The following is a 22,568-nucleotide window of genomic DNA, read 5'->3' as shown; positions in this document are numbered from 1 at the left end:
TAGCAAAATCCTAGAAACAAAGTCAATGTTCATCAATAAAGGAGTATAGAATCTATAAATCCACACCATAATGCACCTCAGGACTACATGAAATTTGCATAGTATATTGTTAATAATAAAAAGGCAAAATACAGGAAAGCAGACATAATAACATTTGGTGTAAATGAAAAATGAATAAAAATCCTGAATATAAATGCATGGGTTTACACTATATTATCACATTAAAAACTAGAAAGGTTATATTGTAGATTATAAGCAGGAGTTATTTTGAGACTAGCATCAATATGGGTGATGAAGGGAAAATGGAGAAAAGATTTTGGTGTTTAATTTCAGTTTTAAACTCTTACTCTTGAAGATTAATATTAGAACCTAATAGGCAAAAATCTTTGATAACTGATTATTCCACTACAACTTATATTTTAAAATACTAACATTGACAAATCCACTTGAAAACACTGCTGCAGGTTTCAGAGTAAATTTTGTTTCCCTTGATGGTAGCACAGCTGTTTTCAGTAGCTGGTCCTTTTATGAAGAATCTGCAGAAGAGATGATAAATATATTGTTAATCATTGTTGATGAAGAGATCCATTTGTATTTGCAGCTAATGTCCTCCCTTAATTAAAAGGTAATTCAAAATTTCAAGGCATTTGCAAATACTTTGACTGACTTAACATTACAGTATAGCTGGAACTTAGTATTACTATCTGATTGACAGAAAGTTCTCAGAGAGTTTGTTTGCAAATGATAGAGCTAAGAATAAATGTGTGCCCATACCATTTGAGTATTTTTGTTCCATGTAGTCCTTAGGTTAAAAAAAAAAAAAAGGTTAAGTCACATGAGCAACTCACTTAACTTTCGTGGCTGGCTTCTCATATCAAATTGTACAATGTATTAATAATATTTGCTTCATGATTCTATTATGAAGTTAAATGAACCAATGCTCATAGAACTTTCTACACAAACTGACCTATATAAGCTCTAACTAAATTATACATTTACTGTGTTATCTATGACGTGCACTGACTACCAGGGGGCAGATGCTCAACCCAGGTTCAGAAAACACAGGCATGGAAACATGGAACAGACTGATGAATCTCAGAGGGAAGTGGGTAGTGGAGAGGGCAGGGAGAGATTAAACAAAGATCTTATGTGCATACTAGAGGCCCAGTATATGAATTCGTGCACCGGTGGGGTCCCTCAGCCTGGCCTGTGCCCTCTCACAATCCGGGATGCCTCAGGAGATGTTGGACTGTTGATTTCAGCCCAATCCCCACAGGCCAGGGTGAGGGACCCCACCACGACATGAATCTGTGCACCAGGCCTCTAGTTTATCCATAAAGAAGTATGATGAATACAATTATAAAATTATCTATAAAATACTATAATGTTAGTGATTTTATTCTGTTAGGAATTTATTTAAGCTTAGGGAAAAGTTTTAAGAATCATGGACAAGATGTACAGGGTCAAGAAAACTTCCAAATTAATAAGCAGCAAATAAGCGCTGGATTTTCATATTGGAAAATATACTGTTCCCAAGTTTATGTTTGAATTTTACATTGAATGTATTTTGAACAAAAATCCCCAGGCATGGTCTAAAGTTAAAACTAAATCTTATAGGTAGTGTTGAGTGGATTTAGCAGAGGTAAACTAAGGACCTTCATTGGTGATCAATCAGAGAATGTTCAGTATTACAACCCTACCCTCAAATGATACCATCTCATAATTTTATTCTCCATTCCAACGTCTTTGATTGACTTGCTTAGATTGATTCATTTAGTGCAGTGAGATGGAAAATAAGTAATATTTAACGACAAAGTAATGGAGTGGAAATAACACAACAATATCATTAATTAGTTGGTTACATAGTGTATTAATTTCTTATCACTGCTCTAATGAATTACCACTAATTTAGTGGCTTAAAACAACACAAATTTGTTATCTTGCAGTTCTAGTTGTCAGAATTCTAAATCTAGTTTTACGGGAGTAAATCAAGTGTGTACAGTGCTGCCTTCCACAGGCTCTAGGGAGAATTTTGCTCATTGCCCTTTGCTGCTTTTAGAAGCTGATGTACTGGGAGGGCCATGGCTGTATCACTTGGACCACATGCCCCTATTTTCTCTCTTGTAAGGACTCATGTTTACATTGTGACCACCTGGATAATCCAACATAATGTTCTTATCGCAAGATTATTAATTTAACCACAGCCTTGAAATCTTTTTTGCCAAAATTTTAAAATCCTCAATAATCTCAGGTAGTCGCTGAGAAAATTTTGTATTCGTTTGATCGATCTTATATTTATCATTTATCTTTTAATGTTAGGTGAATACACATAGTCTACTTGCAAATTGAATACAAGTATTCAGATCAGGACTAGCATGAGTCAAAGTGAGGCACTGGCTTGGAGCACACAATTTAAGAGCATCCCCAAAACTCAGTAAGCAAGATAAATGATAATTTAATGAAGTGTCAGAGGAAATTTGAGGAAAGCCATTTTGAACTATAAAGAGGCTAATGCCGTAGCTGTGATACTAAACCACATACCATTTCAAAGTAATACAGTCTAAGGATTTTGGTATTTGGATATGGACATCTTTGGGACCATTATTTTGCCTACCGACATCAGATAAATTTTGAATTTACTGGTTTAACTATTTGTAGCTCTAAATATTTTATTATAAAATAAACATAAGCACACAAAAATATTGATGACAATTTTAAAATCCTCAATAACCTCATGCAATTGCTGCAAAATTTTTTATATTCTTTTGTCCCATCTTATATTTCTCATTTGTCTTTTAATGTTATGATAATCAATCATATAATACAAAGATTATACAAAAGTTGATTTTCAGTTACTAAAGATCATGAGGTAAACATTGAGAATTTTGAAAATACAAGAGCATGTTGGTTCAGTCACCTTTTCATACAAACCACGAGTAGTCTTTAAACAATAAATGTGCCACCATTATTGTTTTTGAGTTTTTTTAGTTTGTAAACCAAACCACAATATTTGTTATTACTCCAGTGAACATGAAATTATTTCTCATCCTTTAAAATTCTTTAGTACCAGTAAGTTGGTTTTGGTGGACACAGAGATGTTTTATGAAGATACTAGTAAGTCTTACAATAAACAATAAATCAGATTGCCTTTTAGTAAAGACTCACATTTTTGAAGCTAATGGAGAACCATCTACCCAGTTCCATGTCCTCTTCTGGTAGTTAAAGTTAAGCCCAATCCATACATAATTTGATTGTTTTAGGTTTTTCTGTATAAAAGCCTAAAAAGTGAGTAATGAGTAACTAGATGAACAGAATCCTATATAATAAAGAGGTAATATGCAAATTGATTGTTATGCACTCACACAAGATGGCCACCCCCATGTGGGCACAAGATGGCTGGCAGGGGAGGACAGTTGGGGGTTGCCTGCAGTGGAGGGCAGTTCAGTTAGGGGGGACCAGGCCAACAGGGGAGGGCATTTAGGGGGGACCAGGTCTGCAGGGGAGAGGGGACAGTTGGGGGCACCCAGGCCAGCAAGGGAGGCAGTTAGGGGTGACCAGGCTGGCAGGGGAGGACAGTTGGGGGTTGCCTGCAGTGGAGGGCAGTTGGGGTGACCAGGCTAGCAGGAGAGGGCAGTTGGGGGGCAATCGGGCTGTTAGGGGAGCAGTTAGGCATTGAGCAGGCTGGCAGGGGAGTGGTTAGGGGGTGATCAGGCTGGCAGGGAGAAGCAGTTAGGGGCAATCAGGCAGGTAGGCAGGCGAATGGTTGGGAGCCAGCAGTCCCAGATTGTGAGAGGAATGTCCAACTCATTTAGGCCTGATCCCACAGAACATTCGGACATCCCCTGAGGGGTCCTAGATTGGAGAGGGTGCAGGCTGGGCTGAGGGACATGCCCCCCCAGTGCACAAATTTTGTGCACCAGGCCTCTAGTATTTAAATAATTTAGACATACTAAATACAACTTTAGAATTTTATTAGGCTTCTCGCACTCCACATGAGGATTCTTATATACTAATTAATTCATATCTTATTTATCCATGTTATTTGATATAGTATATGTATACACACAGTCTACTTGCAAACTGAATACAAGTATTCAGATCAGGACTAGCATGAATCAAAGTGAAGCACGCAATTTAAGAAGGTCCCCAAAATTCAGTAAGCAAGATAAATGAAGGGTCAGAAGAAATTTGAGGAAAGCCACTTTGAACTGTAAAGAGGCTAATGCCATGACACTAAACCACATACCATTTCAAATTGGTCCTGGATTATTACCAGATGCGAGTTTCTCCCCAAACAATACCCATAACTGTCACTCCAACTTTTTAATTCATTAGAGAACCAATAACACTTTTCTTGATATTTGAGCCATTCTGATGGGCACAATCCTGTAACAAATAGGAAAAACAAATTAAATTACATGTGTATCTCTGAAAATTGACAGTGAGAATACTTGTGTTATATAAGTAAGAGTGGAACTATAATACAAGCACTCATCACAAGGTGTTCAGACTCACAGTGTCCAAAATACGAATATAATTCTTGGGACTTAAGAAAATTAATTTAGTGAGACAAAGCAAACCCTAGACATAAAAGGATTTTTTTTCATGCTATGATCCAATATGATAAACATAAACCGATTAATACATATATTGCATTAAAGCTATTTGAGAGAGTAAATAAAAGATTATTTATACCACTTGCTTAGAATTTGTCCATATAAAGTTTTAGAATCTCTATCTTTATCTGTGTAATTCCTCTTCATGTCTTCCTTTTGATATTAAGTAACACTGAGATTAATTTTTTTTCAATCTCTTTGTAATTTCAACTTCATCAAGTCCTTTAATTTTCTTAAATTAAATTGAAGTCTCCAAGTAAAAAGATCTGAGACTTTTGAAATAATAATGAGGGAAAGTGAACTATATAAAAAATGTAAATGTAGGCCAAAATAACTATCCAAGTGTGGCCATTATAATCTCTATTTTTTTCCCCTTTTTTTTGGTTAATCCTCACTAGAGGATATTTTTCCATTGGTTTTTAGAGAGAATGGAATGAAGGGAGAGAGACACAGAGAGAGAAACATCGATGTGAAAGAGACACATCCCGCACAGGCTCCGACCAGAGCTGGAGGTAAGGCCTGCAACCAAGATACGTGCCCGTGGCTGGAATCGAACCCAGGGCCCTTCAGTCCAAGGGCCAACCCTCTATCCACTGAGCCAAAATGGCGAGGGTGACCATAATATTTTATGTGTGATATGTGACATAATAATAATTCATATATGATAAAGAGGACTATATAAATTAGGGGAATAGAGAAAATACTTTGATAAATAGTTATAAAATAAGTTAATCTGCAGCTTCATCACATATACTATAAAATAAATGTCCAAGTTTCAAAGAGTTGTTAAAACGTTTAATTAAAAAATTTGAAAGTAGAACAGTTTTCGAAAATTCGACATGATTGGAAGTCCAAAGCTTATTATTACAATAATAATTTATGTGTTATAACTGCTTTTATCTATTTGTATTTCAAAAAAAGATAATTAAGAAACAAAAATAGTTAATTACATATTGCCTTATCATCACAATTAATTTTTCATAATTATATGTCCAAACTTGATTTTAAATCTTTACATTATGTTTTATAGCTCTCCCCCAACTGTAAATATATACTAGTATGTGAATCAAGTTTTGAGTGTCAAGTAGATTTATAAAAAGATATGTGCTTACTTAATTTGTTACATATATGTTCAGTGAGATTTTTCAAATTTAGAAGGTCTAAAAGATTAAAACAAAATAGGCCAAAGCCTTGAAAAATACCTCCATGGTCTGTAGCACTTGAAGCACAGTGGTCCGCATCTTTAGTACTTATATTTCCTCTTGTGTCACTCTCCATTTCCAGGTTTCCAATATCATCATGCTGGGTGATATTTGAATTATTTCCTTCTGGGCATTTGAGCAACACTCCTTGAGAAACTTGAAAACAGGATTATTGTAAGTTTGGGTAAATATCTTCCCTGCTCAATGCCTCAGAGGCAAATTCTTAACATGATTCTGATGATTGGAACCAGAAATCACTGAAGGGATAACTAGAAAGTTTCTTTTTCATTTTCATGTCTAATGAGAAATTATTTCAAATATCATACAATCAATTCATTTGAATATCATATATTTGTTGAGGATCTATTCTGTGCCTGGCATTGTCCTAAGAATTGGTGGTACAGTAAATAAAACAAAGTTCTTGCTCTAGGAAGTACACATGCTCCTGTCATGCTTTCTTAATATTTTACCGAGACTTACAATACTGGGTTTAGCCCTTCCCACAATAATTGTTAACCGAAAATCTATTTCTTCCAATAGAATATGAGCTTCCTCCACATGATTATTCCTTTCTTCAGTTTGGGACTTTGTAGTAATGTTTGTAGTATATGTGTTGCTCAGTAAAATATTTGTTGAGAAAAAAGTAAGAGTAAATTAAATACAATCTTACATAAAATGTATTAACAATTACAGAATTCTATCTATTTACAAGAAGCTGACTAATAAAGAAATATTGTTTTTAAATATTCACCTCAAAAATACGGATACATGCACACACGCACACACACACACACACACACACACACTTTCCTTTTATCAAACTGTACGCCACTTGAGAACAAATACTTAACTGATTTGACTACCTACTAAGTACATTACAATGAAGTATAATATATTGCTTGATACATAGGAGCTCTTTATTAAATCTTAATGTAAGGGACTATAAATATGAAATGAGACATAATATAAAAAGAAACATAAAAAGTACACATTTTCATATATTTATTTAATTAAAGACATTTTAACTTACCCAAAAGAATCAGGGAGATAAAAGTCAAAACCAGAAGACCATTTACTGTTCCAGATATTCCCAATAAGATTTTGTACCAATGTAACATCACAGAAAAATCTGAGAGATTAATCACATAAATTAGCTTAGAAAAGGACATTTCTAAGTAATAGCAATTATAACAATAGAATTATATATAATATTTGTTTTGAATTTCAAAAGCTAATAGGAAATCAAAGCATCATACCTAAGTAAATGGGTAAATATTTACTCTATTGTATAGTTATAACACTCTAGATGGTCAGAAACTGTGGCATGTATTATATTAAATCTTAAAATATTGCTACTATTCAGCATAATTTACCATTGGAAAAAGAATGTTAATCTACACATCAATAATCTCCCCCATTACATATACACTCTCAGGTGTGTGTGCATGGCACTTACAAACACGTATATCCACACAAATAAAACCTTTATAATTAATCATTTGCTTTTTTATAATGTTCATAGCAATTTTGTTATAATAACCATAAACTGGAAATAACTCAGAAGTCCTTCAGTGAATTGTTAAGAAAACTTTAGACCCATACCTGTAATATAACTCAGCAATATAAAGAAATAAACTATTGATACATAAAACAATTAGAAATAAAATTTACACACTGAAATCAATTGGCCTTTACATATCAAATATCATTTAAAAATATAATAAAGAGAAATTATCACGTTGGGTACCTAACAAAACATAAAACAAACAAGAAGAAAATTGGAAATAAACTTAAAAAGTTTAACAAACAGTGCCACAGCCAACATAAGGAGAATTAAACAAACACATAAAGAACCGAAAAGCATAAATGTAGACTTGAACAAATAGAAATTCAACCACTTTTGGTCTGGAGGCTGTGTCAAAGAGATAAGCTTTCCCTAAGTTAATCGATGAATTAAGAAGTGATTTAGTATACTAAACTACATCAGTTTGCTATGAATTTCTGCAAACTTCATTATAAAATTATTTGGAAGAACAAACAAGTGAGCTAACCACGTAAACAATTAAAAATATAGAAATGTGAAATGGTACAATGCTATGGAGAGATAGTTAAAGAAGTTTACAAATTTATTTCAAGTAATTTGAAAACATAATTTGATTGTGAAAGTCCAATTGAGTATATAGTAAGAACAAAAACCACAAAAACATTTTAATTTGTTGTAAGTAATTATTAGAAATGCTATCTATAGTAATTCTGAAATTTTATATATATGGCAAAAATATAATTTCTTCTTATTATTAGTGCCAAGATCTGAGTAAAGTTATACAAATATACAATTGCAAGGCTTGAATTGTCAACTAGACTCAAATGTAATGTTTTATCCTAAGGTTTACTAAATTTTAGCAAAGGATACACTATCATAAAGTATTAATATTAGAATGTACTATTTAATTAACTGAAAGTTGCAAATTTCTTATTTGTAGCGCCCTGAGCTCCTTTTTTCGCACCAAAACACATTTTGGTTTCCATGCAAAATCTACAAAGTGAGTGTGAAAAAAGTTTGCACATAGGAACCACCACATTTTGTGATCTTTCAGGTTAATATCTATATTTTCCAAAACAAAAATTTTGACCTGGTGGAAACCATATTTTAAAGTTATTGACAACCTAAATTAACACTTGGTATTTAAAATGCCATATTTTATAAATAATGAGGTGCATGACTGACAACTCATATTCATTTTTAACTATTAATTTTAATTTAATGTATATATTTGTCAAGAGTATCCTAATAAATTTTATGAGAAAAAATATTATTTGAAAAATAGATAACTGTTAGTCTCACATTGATAAATGAGAGAAACAGGTAGAGAGATGAGATGGAGAGACAGAAGACAGAAGCACCAAAAGTCAAAATAGTTCAAGAGCAGAATATTAGAAATTACTATCTACATTAATATTCAAGTTAATATTAACCCATGTTAAATCCATGCCCATATTAATCCACACCACTTGAAAAAAAAACAAAACTGAATTCCATACCTTTAAATTTAAGTTCAGATGTTTGGCTACGACGCCTTTTTTTCAACTGCACATTCAATGTCATGTATCTTTCTTCATCTTGCATCTTTAATGTGAGTAAATGTGTGTGTGTATATGTGTGTGCTTTGTTTTGTTATAAGTATGATATGTACTAAGAAAGTAATAAACCTGATGCTAATCAGGGGTTTGTCCTCAAACTACTAATGTGTTTTCAGGGTGTCCACTCAGGGTACATCCAAGGCTTCACAGTTTCATCGTTGGTGAAAACCTCAGAGGAAATGTTTTTTCTTTTACTCATGACCTAGATACCATGATTTCTCAACTTTCTACCACATGTTTAATTTAATATCATAACGATTCTTTAAAAAAAAATTTCTTCTCATAACTCCACAAAGTCAGGGGAATAGAAATTATATCCTTTTAAGAGTTCAGTTGAATGATATATATAGCTGCCTTTTTTAGCCTAAATATATAAATTTTCAGTTACACGCCCTAATACTTAGCTTGCAATCACCTAACAGTTAAATAATTTTTTGATCCTAAAACTTTTCAAATTATACTAATGATATATAATTTGAATAAAAACATACTGACAATTTTTGGCATGTAACGATACCCTTAACATAATATTTGAAAAATCAGGGTAAATTCAGTAAAGAAACCATATTTTCCAATGATCTTTTCTGATATTTGAAGATAATGCCCAATATTCATGATGCAGAGCAGAAATGTGTGCATTTTTTCTCTTAGCTTTAAGTCTAATTTACAAACCATGTTGTTCACTTAATGCATGCATATGAATGGATGGATTTTTGTAAATATATAGATGTTTATAATCATCACTAAATCTAGTTTAGAACTTTTTCTCACTATAAAAAGTTCCCTTAGGCCCAAACCAAAAAGAGTAACACAGTTCTAGAAATGATAACTTAGCCCTAGTCAGTTTGGCTCAGTGGGTAGGGCATTGGCTGTGGACTGAAGGGTCCCGGGTTTGATTCTGGTCAGGGCACATGCCCAGGTTGCGAACTCAGTCTCCAGTCGGGGGCAGGGGTCCAGAGGCAGCCGATCAATGGTTCTCTTTCATCATTGATGTTTCTATCTCTTTCTCCCTCTCTTTCTTCTCTGAAATCAATAAAAACATATTTTTTTAAAAAAAGAAATGATAACTTTATTCATTGAGATGAAGTAGTTTAAAATTTAGGTATCTAGATCTCAAATCTTTGGCAATTGTAGCAAATCCAGAATGGAAAGCCAAAGACTATGGCCATGAGACTTCACTAGTGTTTGGCTTAATGACTGAGTAAGAGGGTAGCATCTGGTGAAGGTATTCAGTTGGGAAATGAAAATGTTTGCAGAGAGAGCAGCATGAGAGTCTCTGATTTCATTCTTCACAGAGATTTGTCCAACTCAGTCATATAGTAGCTAGTTCTTATTTTAAGACCTCACAGAACCACTAGAGAGCGCCATTTCACAGAGGAACTGAAGGTTTGCCCATGAGAGTTGCTGGAATACAGAAAAAGAAGGCTGAAAAGCTGCCTTGTGTTAGAAATCAACCAGTGAATTTCATTCACTCTAGGCTGTATTCAGAACACAAAAATCATCAAGTAATGTGCTTTAACTCACAGACTCTTTGGCTCTTATTAATCTAATTATTTTTGTGAAGCATGCAAAAGCAATCTAGTTATGTTTTTCAATTTTATAATATGAAACATACATATGACAAAGTGATATGACAAACTTTACTGCTTTATAAACACACTAGAGGCCCAGTGCATGAACTTCGTGCACATGGGGGGATCCCCTCAGCCCAGCCTGCACCATCTCCAATCTGGGACCCCTCAGGGGATGTCTGACTGCCAGTATAGGCCCGATTCTGGGAATCAGGCCTAAACCAGCAATCAGACATCCCTTTCACAATCCTAGATCGCTGGCTACTAATTGCTCACCTGCCTGCCTGCCTGGTCACCTCTAACTGGCCTCTGTGCCAGCCAGGTTGCCCCTACTGCTCCCCTACTGGCCTGGTCTCTCCTAACTGACCCCCCTCACTGGGCTGGTCACCCCTTACTGCCCCTCTTGCCAGCCTGGTCACCCCCAACTGCCCCTGCCAGCCTAATTGCCCCCAACTGCCCCCATGCCGGCCTGGTTGCCCTCAACTGTCACCCCTGCTGGCCTGGTCACCCCTCATTGCCCCCCTCTGCCAGCCTGGTGACCCCCAATTGCCCCCCCTGCTGGCCTGGTAATCCTTCATGCCCCCTTTCTGGCCTGGTCACCCCATGCCTGCTGTTCAATTGTTAGGTCATCCCTCACTAACCCCCCTGCCAGCCTGGTCATAGGCAGCCATCTTGTGAGAGTGTGACAGTCAATTTGCATATTACCTCTTTATTAGATAGGGTTTCCTATTAAGAATGCTAAGTAAAAATAACTTACAAAAGTTTAAGTTGAAATATTTAGTGCCAATCTGGAAAACCCTATGACAAATAGCTCTTAATAGGCCTGAAAACTGTAATGTTAGCCAGCCCAAATAATATCTGAACATTTTATATTGCTGTAAATTGAGATTAAAGAAACAGTGAAAAAATAGAATTTATGTCTAGTTCTAATTTATTCAGTATCCTGGAATTTGACACTTTCATCTTTGTTTAAAAAGAAATAAACAGTTAGGACTATCCCAGTGAACAGACTATTCTGGCAACAGACTAAATATATTTACTTACTAAAGTGCATGAAATTCATGCATTGGGTGTGTGTGGGGGGGTCCCCCAGCCCAGCCTGCGCCTGCTCACAATCCGGGACCCATCAGGTAGGGTCCCTAGGCCTGGCTGGTGATCAGGACCTATCGGGGCTTTCCTTCCTCTGCTGCTGGCAGCTGGCTCCACCCCCACCACTGCCACTGCTTGCCATCTGTGTGGCACTGCCCCCACACCCCCTGCCACCAGTCGCCTCCCTCTGCAGGCAACAGGTGTGGGGTGTGATCACTTGGCAGGCCTGGGCCTCCCTTTGCAGGACGATCATTGGATGATGGCGGTTCCCTCGACCAATCGCATCGCACCCACCTTGGCTGGCCTGGCATCAGTGTGTGTCATAGCGTGGTCGTCCAGATAGTCATTCTGCTGTTCGGCCATTTGATTGATTTGCATATCACACTTGTATTATTATAGATGGGATGAAATTAACAACAGAAATTTCACCAGTGAGAATGAAATTTTAATACGGGCTCATGAAAATAACATTCTACATAAGTTCTCCACTGTCAAATCAGGTCACGTAGGAAGCTACATGTTATAGTTACAAATATGGCTAATTTAAAGAAAACACCCAAGAGAGTTAGAGACAAAGAACATCTTTGTGTAGATTTCACTGGAGAAAACTGATAGTGGTGGAGTCAGTGGAAGTGCTAGAAGTAGTGAAGATGGTAATTTCAATATTAATGATATTACTAGTACTATTTCTCTAACAGCCAAAAAAAAGAATGTTTATAATGGAAAGGGAGATATCAAGTGTGTCAAATTCTTTTTAAAAGTCCATTAAAAAGAAAATTGAGTACTGAATAGAGAATAGAGCAATACGTTAATAATGACCTTGAGAATATTGGGAAAAATGATTTTAAGATTTATCCAGAAAAAATACAGCAGAAAAACCAAGATTCCTTTCCCCCTAAAGAAAAAAATTATTGTGGTATCTTCAACTATCTGATATGAAATAACAACAATAATAATATTGTCTTCCCAAACTAAAAATCAATCACCATCTAGGTCTCAGCTCAATTACAAATTTTTGAATAGTTCCTCTGGGGGTGAAGACTAACATTATGGATCAAGTGGATCTACCTCAAACCCATGCAAAAGCCAACATGCTCATCCTCACAGGTGGCAGCAGTCCACATACCACTGCTCTTTGAGCGCCCATCATTCTCCCATGGCAAAGATAGGAAGAGTCTTGAGGATATAGACTTAAATATTTAGTGGTTAACTGGACCAAGAAAAGGAATCAATGCAGTACAAACTACATAAAATTGTTTTTATTGTTTACACTAGACTCCCAACCACGATACCACTAATATCATCTGCCCAGAAAAATACACACAACATTTTTTCAGCAAAGTCAAGCTGGGTATCTAATGGACCATTGGTAGTAAAGTTTTTTGAGAGCTACAGAGTCATAGCACCTTTCAGAGCAGGGGTACAGCTAAGAAAGGTACATGGTATCCCAATGTAATAAGGCCTCTTTGTCTTATTTTTTGGAATTGATATTTGCACATCATTTCTGCAATTCCTGATTCTTTCCTGGGCACTATTGTAGCTACTAATGCAAAGCCTAGGAGAAATCTGAATTATCCAGAAAAGTCCTTTCTGACTACCTTTTCTAACACTTGGACCTACTCCCTTTGTCACTCACTGTCACATACACACATTAATTGATTCATTAATTCAATAAAAAAAAGTTATTATCTGCCTGGCAATGTTCTGGGCACTGGGGATATAGCAGTGAATACAACAAAACTGATACTTTCATGCGGATTGAAATAGAGGAAAGATATGCAAACACAAAACAAACAAACAAAACTGTAACAATTCAGTTGGTAAGGAAGTGGCTTGAAGATAAGTAAAGTCAAAGCATGAAAATGGGGGTTGCTTTGCAATTTCTGCAGGGACAGAAGCAGAGAGACCACAAAACGCTGCTGCAATGGAAGGCAAGCGTTGAGGTCAGATTAGTTTTGAGCATTTTAAGGTTGTGATGCCTATTTGATATTGAAGTAGAGAGTGTGGGTAAGGAGTTGATAGACAGGTATGGAATGTAGGAAAGAGGTCAGAGTAAAAAATCCTAATATATAAAAACCCAGGGACCACGGATCCATCCCCGGGCTCTCAGACTCCATTGATCAGGGGATGCCTAATGGGGGAACCAGGGTCCCTCAGGCTCCAATGAATCCATGATGCAGCGACATTTTGATCGCAGGCAGAAGCCAGACTGCTTGGTCCCTCCCCCAGCCTGCAGGCTCCTATTGATCAGGGGATGGTTAACAGGGAACCGGAATGAGTGGCCAGGGGACTGGCAGGCAGCTGGAAGGCAGGCCTCTTGGTATCAATCAGTGTTGGAGGAGGGGCAGAACTGGGGTGACTGCTCTCCCTGTGCTTCCTCCAGTCACTCGAGTCGGCCCCCGCCTGCCCCGCTCCAGATGCAGTGTGATCACTGCACATGGAAGGAATGTAGTAAAAAAAACAAAAACAAAAAAAACACCCAACGACCAAGAGAGTGCCGCAGCCAACGTCTGGAGTCCAGCTCAGGAGAACGGAGAGAAGGGAGAATTCCATAAGTTGGCCGATGCCAAGATGTTTCTGAGTGACTGCCTGGCGTGTGACAGCTGTGTGACCGCAGAGGAAGGAGTCCAAGTTTCTCAGCAGAACGCCAAGGACTTCTTCCGTGTTCTGAACCGTAATAAGAAATGTGATACCTCACAGCACAAGGTGCTGGCAGTGTCCGTGTGTCCTCAGTCTCTGCCTCATTTTGCTGCTAAATTCAGCCTCAGTGTCACTGATGCATCCAGAAGGCTCTGCGGCTTCCTCAAAAGCCTTGGGGCGCACTGTCTTTGTCATGAAGATAGCTGCGGACTTCAGTATCCTGGGGAGTCAGGAGGAATTTGTGTGTCAGTGCTGCCAGCACCGTGAGGAAGAGCCCCGGCTACCCATGCTGACCTCCGCCTGCCCCGGCTGGGTCCGATATGCAGAGCGTGTGCTGGGTCACCCCATCACCCCCACCTCTGCACGGCCAAGTCTCCCCAGCGGATCATGGGCTCTCTGGTGATGGATTACTTTGCCAGATGCCAGAACCTGTCCCCAGACAAGGTTTCCACGTCATTGTGGCCCAGTGTTATGACAAGAAACTGGATGTTCCCACAGCTTTACATAGTTCCCGAGTGCTGACTGCGTGTTCACCTCGGGTGAAATTGTCCAGATAATGGAGCAAAGTGACCTCGCCTCGAATGACGCCGCTGTGGACACTGTTTGGAGACATGCAGGAGGAGGTGAGGCTCCACGGGGGTGCCAGCTCCGACGGGTACCTGGTGCACATCTTCGGGCACATGGCCAAGGAGCTGCTCAGCGAGGACGTCGGGGTGCTCACCTACCGCACCCTGAGGGACAAAGACTTCCAGGAGGTCCCCCTTGAAAGGGACGGAGAGGTTCTGCTACGCTTTGAGGCTGCTACGGCTTTCAGAACATCCAGAATGTGGTCCTGAAGCTGTAGAAGGGCAAGTTCCCCTGCCACTTCATGGAGGTCCCGGCCTGTGCAGGGCATGCCTAAGCGGCAGGGGCCAGGCCCAGGCAGAGGACAGGTGTGTGGCAGATGGGAGGCATCTATGCTGCCCTCCTGGTGTGGCCCCCGGAGACCAGCGCCCACTTGCAGGAGCTGTACCAGGAGTGGCTGCGGGGGGGGGGGGGGGGCCTCCTCCCTCCCCGGGCCCAGGTGGCTCTGCACACTGCCTAGCAGGGCCCAGCTCATCCTGCCAGGACATCAAGTAGTAAAGGTCCAGCCGACGCCTGGCCTGCAGGCCGCCTGAAGAGGGGTGTCAGACACGTGAAGGAAAGGCTTAGCATCTCTGTCATTGCTTTAGTTTTCAGAATTCCCTGCCCCCCATCTGTCGGCTCCCTCCCTCTGAGGGGCGCTGTCGTCATCACATGGGTGCAACTGGAATATTGTATCTCAAGAGGATTGCCCCAACGTACATATCCTTTTATCTGATGATGAAAAAAATCCCAAAGAACAAGAATGGAGACAGACTACTGTCCTTTAGTCTTAAAAAAACTCTCACAGCCCGCAATGTTTCCAACATTTCAAATGGTTCTGTGTTATTCCCCAACTAGATAAATCTACTAAGGTGCAGGTATCATATAGGCAGAAAAATAGATTTATTTGCAGAGAAATAACCATATTATATTAGTCAAGTCACATAGCTGTGACAAGAGACACTATCATTATAAGGCAAAAGTGATTCTGCTGTTACTAAAAGAATTTTATGATTTTAGCCCAGTTGTTGCTTATATAGATACAAATATTTTCAGGAAAATAACTTTTTGGCTTCACTGGATTTTAAGATACATTGGCTTCTACATTTATACTCATAATCATTCTAATTTTATCTTCTTAGAAAGTATTTCTGTTATTTCCTAGTTTAGACTATATTTTGTATTAGATTTTTAAAAATAGTAATCAAAGTTACAAACTATGACCCAATTAAGTAATTCTTTTTCTTAAAACTTAAATGAAATTGTGAACTTTCAGTGCCCCTAAAAATACCCTTGAAATTTGTAACTTCTTGTTTCTAAGTAAAGAGGTTAAATTGACTTCCTATAAATTACGTAGCTTTTGTGGTCAAATCAAGAGAAACGTGAAAAGGAAATAGATGTATAGGAGTTCCATGCTTATTTGGTTGCAAATGAATTCTGAGACTTTCATGAAAAATTAAAAGTCAATTTTCCCGAAACCTGGCCACTTGAAAAATTGTTTCAGAATAGAAAGCAAGCCAGGCCAGTGTGGCTCAGTGGTTGAGTGTTGACCCATGAACTAAGAGGCTGCTGGTTCAATTCCTGGACAGGGCATATGCCTGGGTTGCAGGCTCAATTCCCCATGCAGGAGGCAACTGATCGATGTTTCTCTCTCATTGATTTTTCTATCTCTCTATCCCTCTCCCTTCCTCTATCTCTAAAAAATATTAATAAAAACATATTAAAGAAAAAAGCAAGATTTTGCAGTATATTCTCTTCAACTGGTTTATCATACAGTTAAGGCTTATGATTAAATCTCTCCTTATTACTGTGTATAATTATGTACTCATGTAATTTTACAGCTACATTTTTGCAGGTAAAATGATTTATTTGTAGTTCTTACATATAAACTTAGACTGTAGAACTCCAGAGCAGAGATCATTGCATTGATCTTTTCACCTCTCATGGTTTTTACTTTTCTGGTATCCATTGAGAAGCATGGGACACTAGTGTTTTGCAAGTTGAAAGTCTGTATAAAGGCATTTTTATTTTATTCATCAATTTAATACTGGATATGCTGTTATACTTCTGGATACTAAATGTTCATTGATTTTATCTTTTCATCCTATTCAATTCAGTACATCTAGCATTTGAGCCCATTATTTAGTCAATGGAAAAAAAAATTATATACATATCCACACTAATAAAAGACAAAGGTGCTAATTGAGCGTACCTTTGCTACACCCACCAGCCAACCAGAGCGACTATAAGCAAATTAACCAAGATGGCAGCCAGCAGCCACTGAGCTGGAACAAGCAGGAGGCTTGGTTGCCCCAGTGATGGAGGAAGCCAAGCTTCCTGCCTGTTCTGGCCAGCTGTGGCCTCCACAAAAGGCAACAAAGTTTCAATTATAGAAGCTAAATAAATCCCAGATACCTGCTTCCAGCCAGCCTCCACTGGGAGCTTGGGTGGCTGAGGGCTGTGGCCAGCCTGCAAACAGCCATCAGCCCCTCACCCAGGCTGGCCAGGCACCCCAGCGGGGACCCCCACCCTGAAGGGGCTGTGGCCAGGCTGCAAAAAGCCATCAGCCCTTCACCCAGACTGGCCAGGCCCCCAGCAGGTCCCCCCATCCTGAAGGGAGTGTGGCCAGCCTGAAAACAATCCTTATCCCCTCACCCAGGCTGTCCAGGCACCCCAGCGGACATCCCCACCCTGATCTGGGACATCCTTCAGGGAAAACCAGCTGGCCTCCACCCATGCACCAGGCCTCTATGCTATATAATAAAAGGGTAATATGCAAATTGACCCTAATAGCAGAGTCACTCAATGCAGGAGCTGCCCCCTGGTGGTCAGTGTGCTCCCACAAGGGGAGCTCTGCTCAGCCACAGCCAGGCTGACGACTGCCAGTACAGCGGTGGTGGTGAGAGCCTCTCCGGCCTCCTCAGCAGTGCTTCAGATGTCTGACTGCAGCTAGGCCTGCTCCCCGCTGGCAAGTGGACATCCCCTGAGGGCTGCCGGGCTGCCAGAGGGATGTCTGACTGCCAGCTTAGGCCCAATCCCCCGGGGAGCCGGCCTAAGCCAACAGGTGGTCATCTGCCGAGGGGTCCCAGACTGCGAGAGGGCACAGGCCGGGCTGAGGTACCCTCCCAAGTGCACAAATTTTTGTGCACTGGCCTTCTAGTATATTTATATAATCAACCATGATAATTATAATTACAAATTGTGTCCTCCCAGCATCTGTATCTGTCTTCCTATTTCTTTGGAAAAATCATCTGATAAAAAGAAATAAAAGATGGATCTATATGCTCTTGTACTATAGATAGCTAGATATTAATGGGGAAAGAGCAGGGGAGTAGACATTGTTGAGCGTATTCAGCTGGGAGACAGAGGCCTGTTTGCTACACCAGGAAGCTACAACTTCACACATACTCCAGGGGATCAGAGCATTGCCCTGCCCTCTCTCTCTCTCTCTCTCTCTCTCTCAGACCTGCACTCACTGTTCAATTGCTTTCACTCTCCCAGGGAGCATGTGACCATGCCTGTCTAGCGGCCACCTGGGGCCCATGGAAGATGGTTGCCCTGCCAAGGATTAATACCCCTCCATTCCCGTCCTGGATTGTTGAAGCGGGAGCAGGGGGAAATAAACAAATGCACAATAAAATCAAAATGACTCCGGGATGGGGGCAGGGGGAGGGGGCAGGGGAAGCGGGGAGTGGTGCTGACCATAGAGACTAGGGCTAGGCAGTCTAACCTGGAAAAGGGATCATTCGTCAGGGACCCCATTGGAAACCCATGAAAATTTAAGAATTGATTGGTTGTTTTGAAAAAGTCTCTCTCTCTCTCTCTCAGAAAAGGGATCATTCGTCAGGGACCCCATTGGAAGCCCATGAAAGTTTAAGAATTGATTGGCTGTTTTGAAAAAAGTCTCTCTCTCTCTCTCTCTCTCTCTCTCTCTCTCTCTCTCCTGCACTCACTGTTCAATTGCTTTCGCTCTCCCCGGGAGCATGTGATCTGTCTGTCTAGCGGCCACCTGGGGCCCATGGAAGACGCCAAAGGGCTAAGTTTTAATATGAAGCAGGAAGTCTGGACACTGGCTCTTGTTTGGCTCTGCTGCAGACACAGTTGGACTTTTTCCATGGTAGGACAGAGGGAGATGGGACATTGCAAACCCAGGGGCATGGGCAGACTCCCCAAATAATTTTTTTTCCTTTTATTTTCTTTTTTAAAAAATCTTTATTATTGAAAGTATTACATAGCTCCTCCTTTTTCCCCCACTAACCTCTTCCAGGCAGGTCCCATCCTCCCCGCACAGGCCTTCACCACCCCATTGTCTGTGCCCACAGGTTCTGCATATATGCATACAACTTCATTGATTGATTCATCCCACCCACCTCCCCTGCCTTCCCTCTGAGGTTCATCAGTCTGTTCATGCTTCTATGACTCTGGGTCTATGTTTGATCATCAGTTTATTTGGTTCATTAGATTCCACGTATAAGTGAAATCATGTGATACTTATCTTTCTCTGACTGGCTTATTTTGCTCAGCAATAATACTCTCCAGGTCCATCCATGCTGTTGCAAATGGTAAGAGTTCTTTCTTTTTAATTGCCACATAGTATTCCATTGTGTAAATGTACCATAGTTCTTTTATCCACTAATCTGATGGGCACTTAGGCTACTTCCATGTCTTAGTTATTGTAAATTTCACTGCTATGAACATAGGGGTGCCCCAAATAAATCTTGCCATGTGTAGATTTCCCATGTGTAGATCCTTGGAATTCTTTCCTCATGATCCCATAGAAGAGCCTGTTCCCACAGCACTCTGACCGCTGTAAGTAGAATTATGTTTGATTTTCTTTTATATGAGTCATTTGATGTTTTCTACAAATGTGATATTTCATGCATAATACGAATGTGTTTACTGGAGAGTCAAACATTCATTATGATCATCCTCCAAAAATTTCAAATGCAAAAAGAAGTTGGAGAAAAGGTTATTGTCAAGATATAGGCTGCAGAGAAGTTCTACATTTGCTCATTCCTTTGTAGTATTGCTTCTTGGGAGTAAAGATTACCCGTATCACCCAAAAAAATAAATATAGTAAGGATGAAAATTCACTTTTTGACTAAGATATGTTGCCAATATTTCTTTAGACTGTGTTGCAAGTCAAGTTCTAAGTACAGGATTTTGATAAGGGAGGTGTTTTTGAAATCAACCTCTGTGGGTGCGAAAGAAAGAGAAACTTATGTCTGGGAAAATGAAAACTTTGAACTGTGATTCAGTCCCAACAAAAGCTTTAACTGACACCACAGAGAACTCTGGAGATAAGTAGTCCTTTAAGTTTGTCCTGATATAAGTCAAGAGGTCTAGGTTGTTATTGTTTCACATAAAATAATAATTTGATGCAGTTGGTCCTGAGAGACTGTGACTTTGAGAAGGTGATACCTTTGGGCTGAAAGCCATCCCATAGATATTCCACTGTAAACCTTGAGATGCCAATTCTATCAGCTGAGGGAATCAATGCTTCAGTCCAGGATGCTGACACCCTACAGCATTCACTGCAGATGGAAAATCACTTTCTAAACAAAAGATAGAAAAATCAAATATACACATATATAAACAATATCTTAATCAAACTCCTTTGCTTAGGACTAGAATCATATATCCAAATGTCTATTGAAATATCTAGACATTGAAATATCTACAGGAGGCCTCGGGGCCCCGCCCCTACCGCAGATGCGGCCGCTAGTGAAGTCCAGGGTGGACAGGAGAGGGAAGGAGCGGGAGGAAGGCCTGACGTGGGGACCCTGCGCGAGTGAGACTCCGGCTTGGACATGGGCCTTGGGCCTTGGTTTCGGCTTTGCGCCGCCCTCACTAGGAGCTGGGATGTGGGTGAAGAAACAATGTAGTGAATTCTGCCCTTTCCCGAAGCACTTAAAGCCATACAATTTCACGGGTCTCCACAAACAATAGGAGAGCTTAGATGTATGAATACGTGGGAGGGGTGTGGTAAAACCTTTTTTCTTCCCCAATCTGTGGGCGAAAAGGAGCCACATGCTAACCTAACTCAGGGAAGGCCTGTGTGGTGGCCCTGTAAACTCAAAAGACCTAAAGTAACCGTAAAGGAAGGTCTGCTATTAAAACTTTAACTAAAAGCAGTACATGGTGGGTAGTCACATCCTAGGCAGGTATCTTCTTTCCTTGACAAAGGTCAATCTTTAGCTTGACTGAGCCTATTGTCTTTTTGCATCTATTATAACATATTATTGAAATGTCAAAGTAATTTTTCTTTTTTCTGAACCCCTCAAAGCTCAGGCACCATTCTGTGGAGACCACAAAGCCCCTCATGGTTATTGAGTTAATTGCTGACTATTAACTGTCCTGCACCCACCTAAGTAAAAGAAATGTGTCTATCATTTTACTTTTTATCCAATCCCAAGGGTTTCCCCCACTTTGCTTTCTCCCGCCTCCCTAACTTATCACCAGTGAAGCTCATGTAACTCACGTCTCTTCTGATTGTAGTGTATAAAACAAGGTAAAAACCCGCCATTCTCCGGAGCATTATCCCAATATATTGAGATTCTGCTTCCCCTCAATTGTCGACAGTTTGGCTCAAATAAACTCCCAAAATTTTTTTATAGGTTTGAATGTTTTCTTACATTAACATCTGAGAGGTACCATTTGTCAATATCTAAAACCTCTTCTGCCTTACTCATCTGGAAAATTTCTGTTCATCTTTACTTCCCATAGTAAATGTCCCTTTGTACATAAGGCTATTCCCATACAAATTCCTTAATATGTTTCTTAATTCCCTTTACCTTTTCTATTAAAGTAATAAACATACATCATTGTAATGACATGTCTATCTGGCCAGACAGCAGTAGGAATGGTGGCATTATGACCTACACATTGCTACTTCTTTATAAAATCAATAAGAACATTGACAAGAGGTCAAAACCAACTTTCTGAGAGTGCTGAAGCATAACCAAGGACTTGTAAAAACTTGCAAAAGTGTACTCAACAAAACAGCTGAATCTCATTAAGAATAGTAACAGTTGTGGAGTTTTGAAATCCTTTATTCCTATCCCCTTCGTCTCAGTTCAGGGTAACCTTGAAAGCCAACAGTCTCACAACTACAGTAGCTGGGGAAAACAGCAGCATAACAGAAACTGGAGGGGCAGAAAGAATTGGGAGGTCCTCAAAAGATGAATCTCAGAGTAGTCGTTATTTGAACTATCTGGCATTTCCCTGGAAATTCCCACCTGTAGGGCATGTCTTTATTTGAACCAAAACAATCATGCAGAGGTTGCTCAGTGCCAACAGCCTTTTCCCCAGGGGCATTTTTCAAAAACAATCAGTATCAATTGCCATACATTTTGTTGTCTGTAGTGGCAATAAAAGTTGGGGCAAAGAAATGGCTGGTAAAAAAAATCTTAAGAGGGAAACTGCTGGGATAAGATGCTCATTGAGGGGATTTAAAGAGATCTATTGCTAGGAATATAGGAGGCTATGTGCACATGTGGGGCTGTGCACATGCCCAAGAAAGGGCAAGGCCCTCAATTCTCCCTTCTTTTTTTTTATTTTTTTTTATTGCTTAAAGTATTACAAAGGGTATTACATATGTGTCCATTTTTTCCCCCTGCCCTAGACAGTCCTCTAGCCTCCCCTATCCCCCAGTGTCTTATGTCCATTGGTTATGCTTATATGCATGCATACAAGTCCTTTGGTTG

At 39.5% G+C, this 22,568-nt stretch overlaps 1 protein-coding gene and 1 pseudogene across 1 annotated transcript; one reads left to right on the top strand and one right to left on the bottom strand.

Moving 5' to 3' along the window:
• On the bottom strand, positions 1-9,043 carry KLRF1 (killer cell lectin like receptor F1). Its single transcript, XM_006774812.2, has 6 exons — positions 8,861-9,043; positions 6,849-6,947; positions 5,819-5,974; positions 4,247-4,386; positions 3,166-3,278; positions 1-536 (listed from the first exon to the last, which is right to left on the bottom strand). Exons 1-6 carry the CDS (start codon positions 8,943-8,945, stop codon positions 428-430), a joined length of 702 nt encoding a protein of 233 aa, XP_006774875.1. The 5' UTR covers positions 8,946-9,043; the 3' UTR covers positions 1-427.
• Positions 9,044-14,121: 5,078 nt separating this feature from the next.
• On the top strand, positions 14,122-15,343 carry LOC102757016 (annotated as a pseudogene).
• The last annotated feature ends 7,225 nt before the right edge of the window (positions 15,344-22,568 follow it).

This window comes from Myotis davidii, unplaced genomic scaffold (genome assembly GCF_000327345.1).
Source record: "Myotis davidii unplaced genomic scaffold, ASM32734v1 scaffold188, whole genome shotgun sequence".
NCBI lineage: Eukaryota > Metazoa > Chordata > Mammalia > Chiroptera > Vespertilionidae > Myotis > Myotis davidii.
The sequence above is the reverse complement of the archived record's forward strand: the minus strand, read 5'-3'. Positions and strand labels throughout refer to the sequence as shown.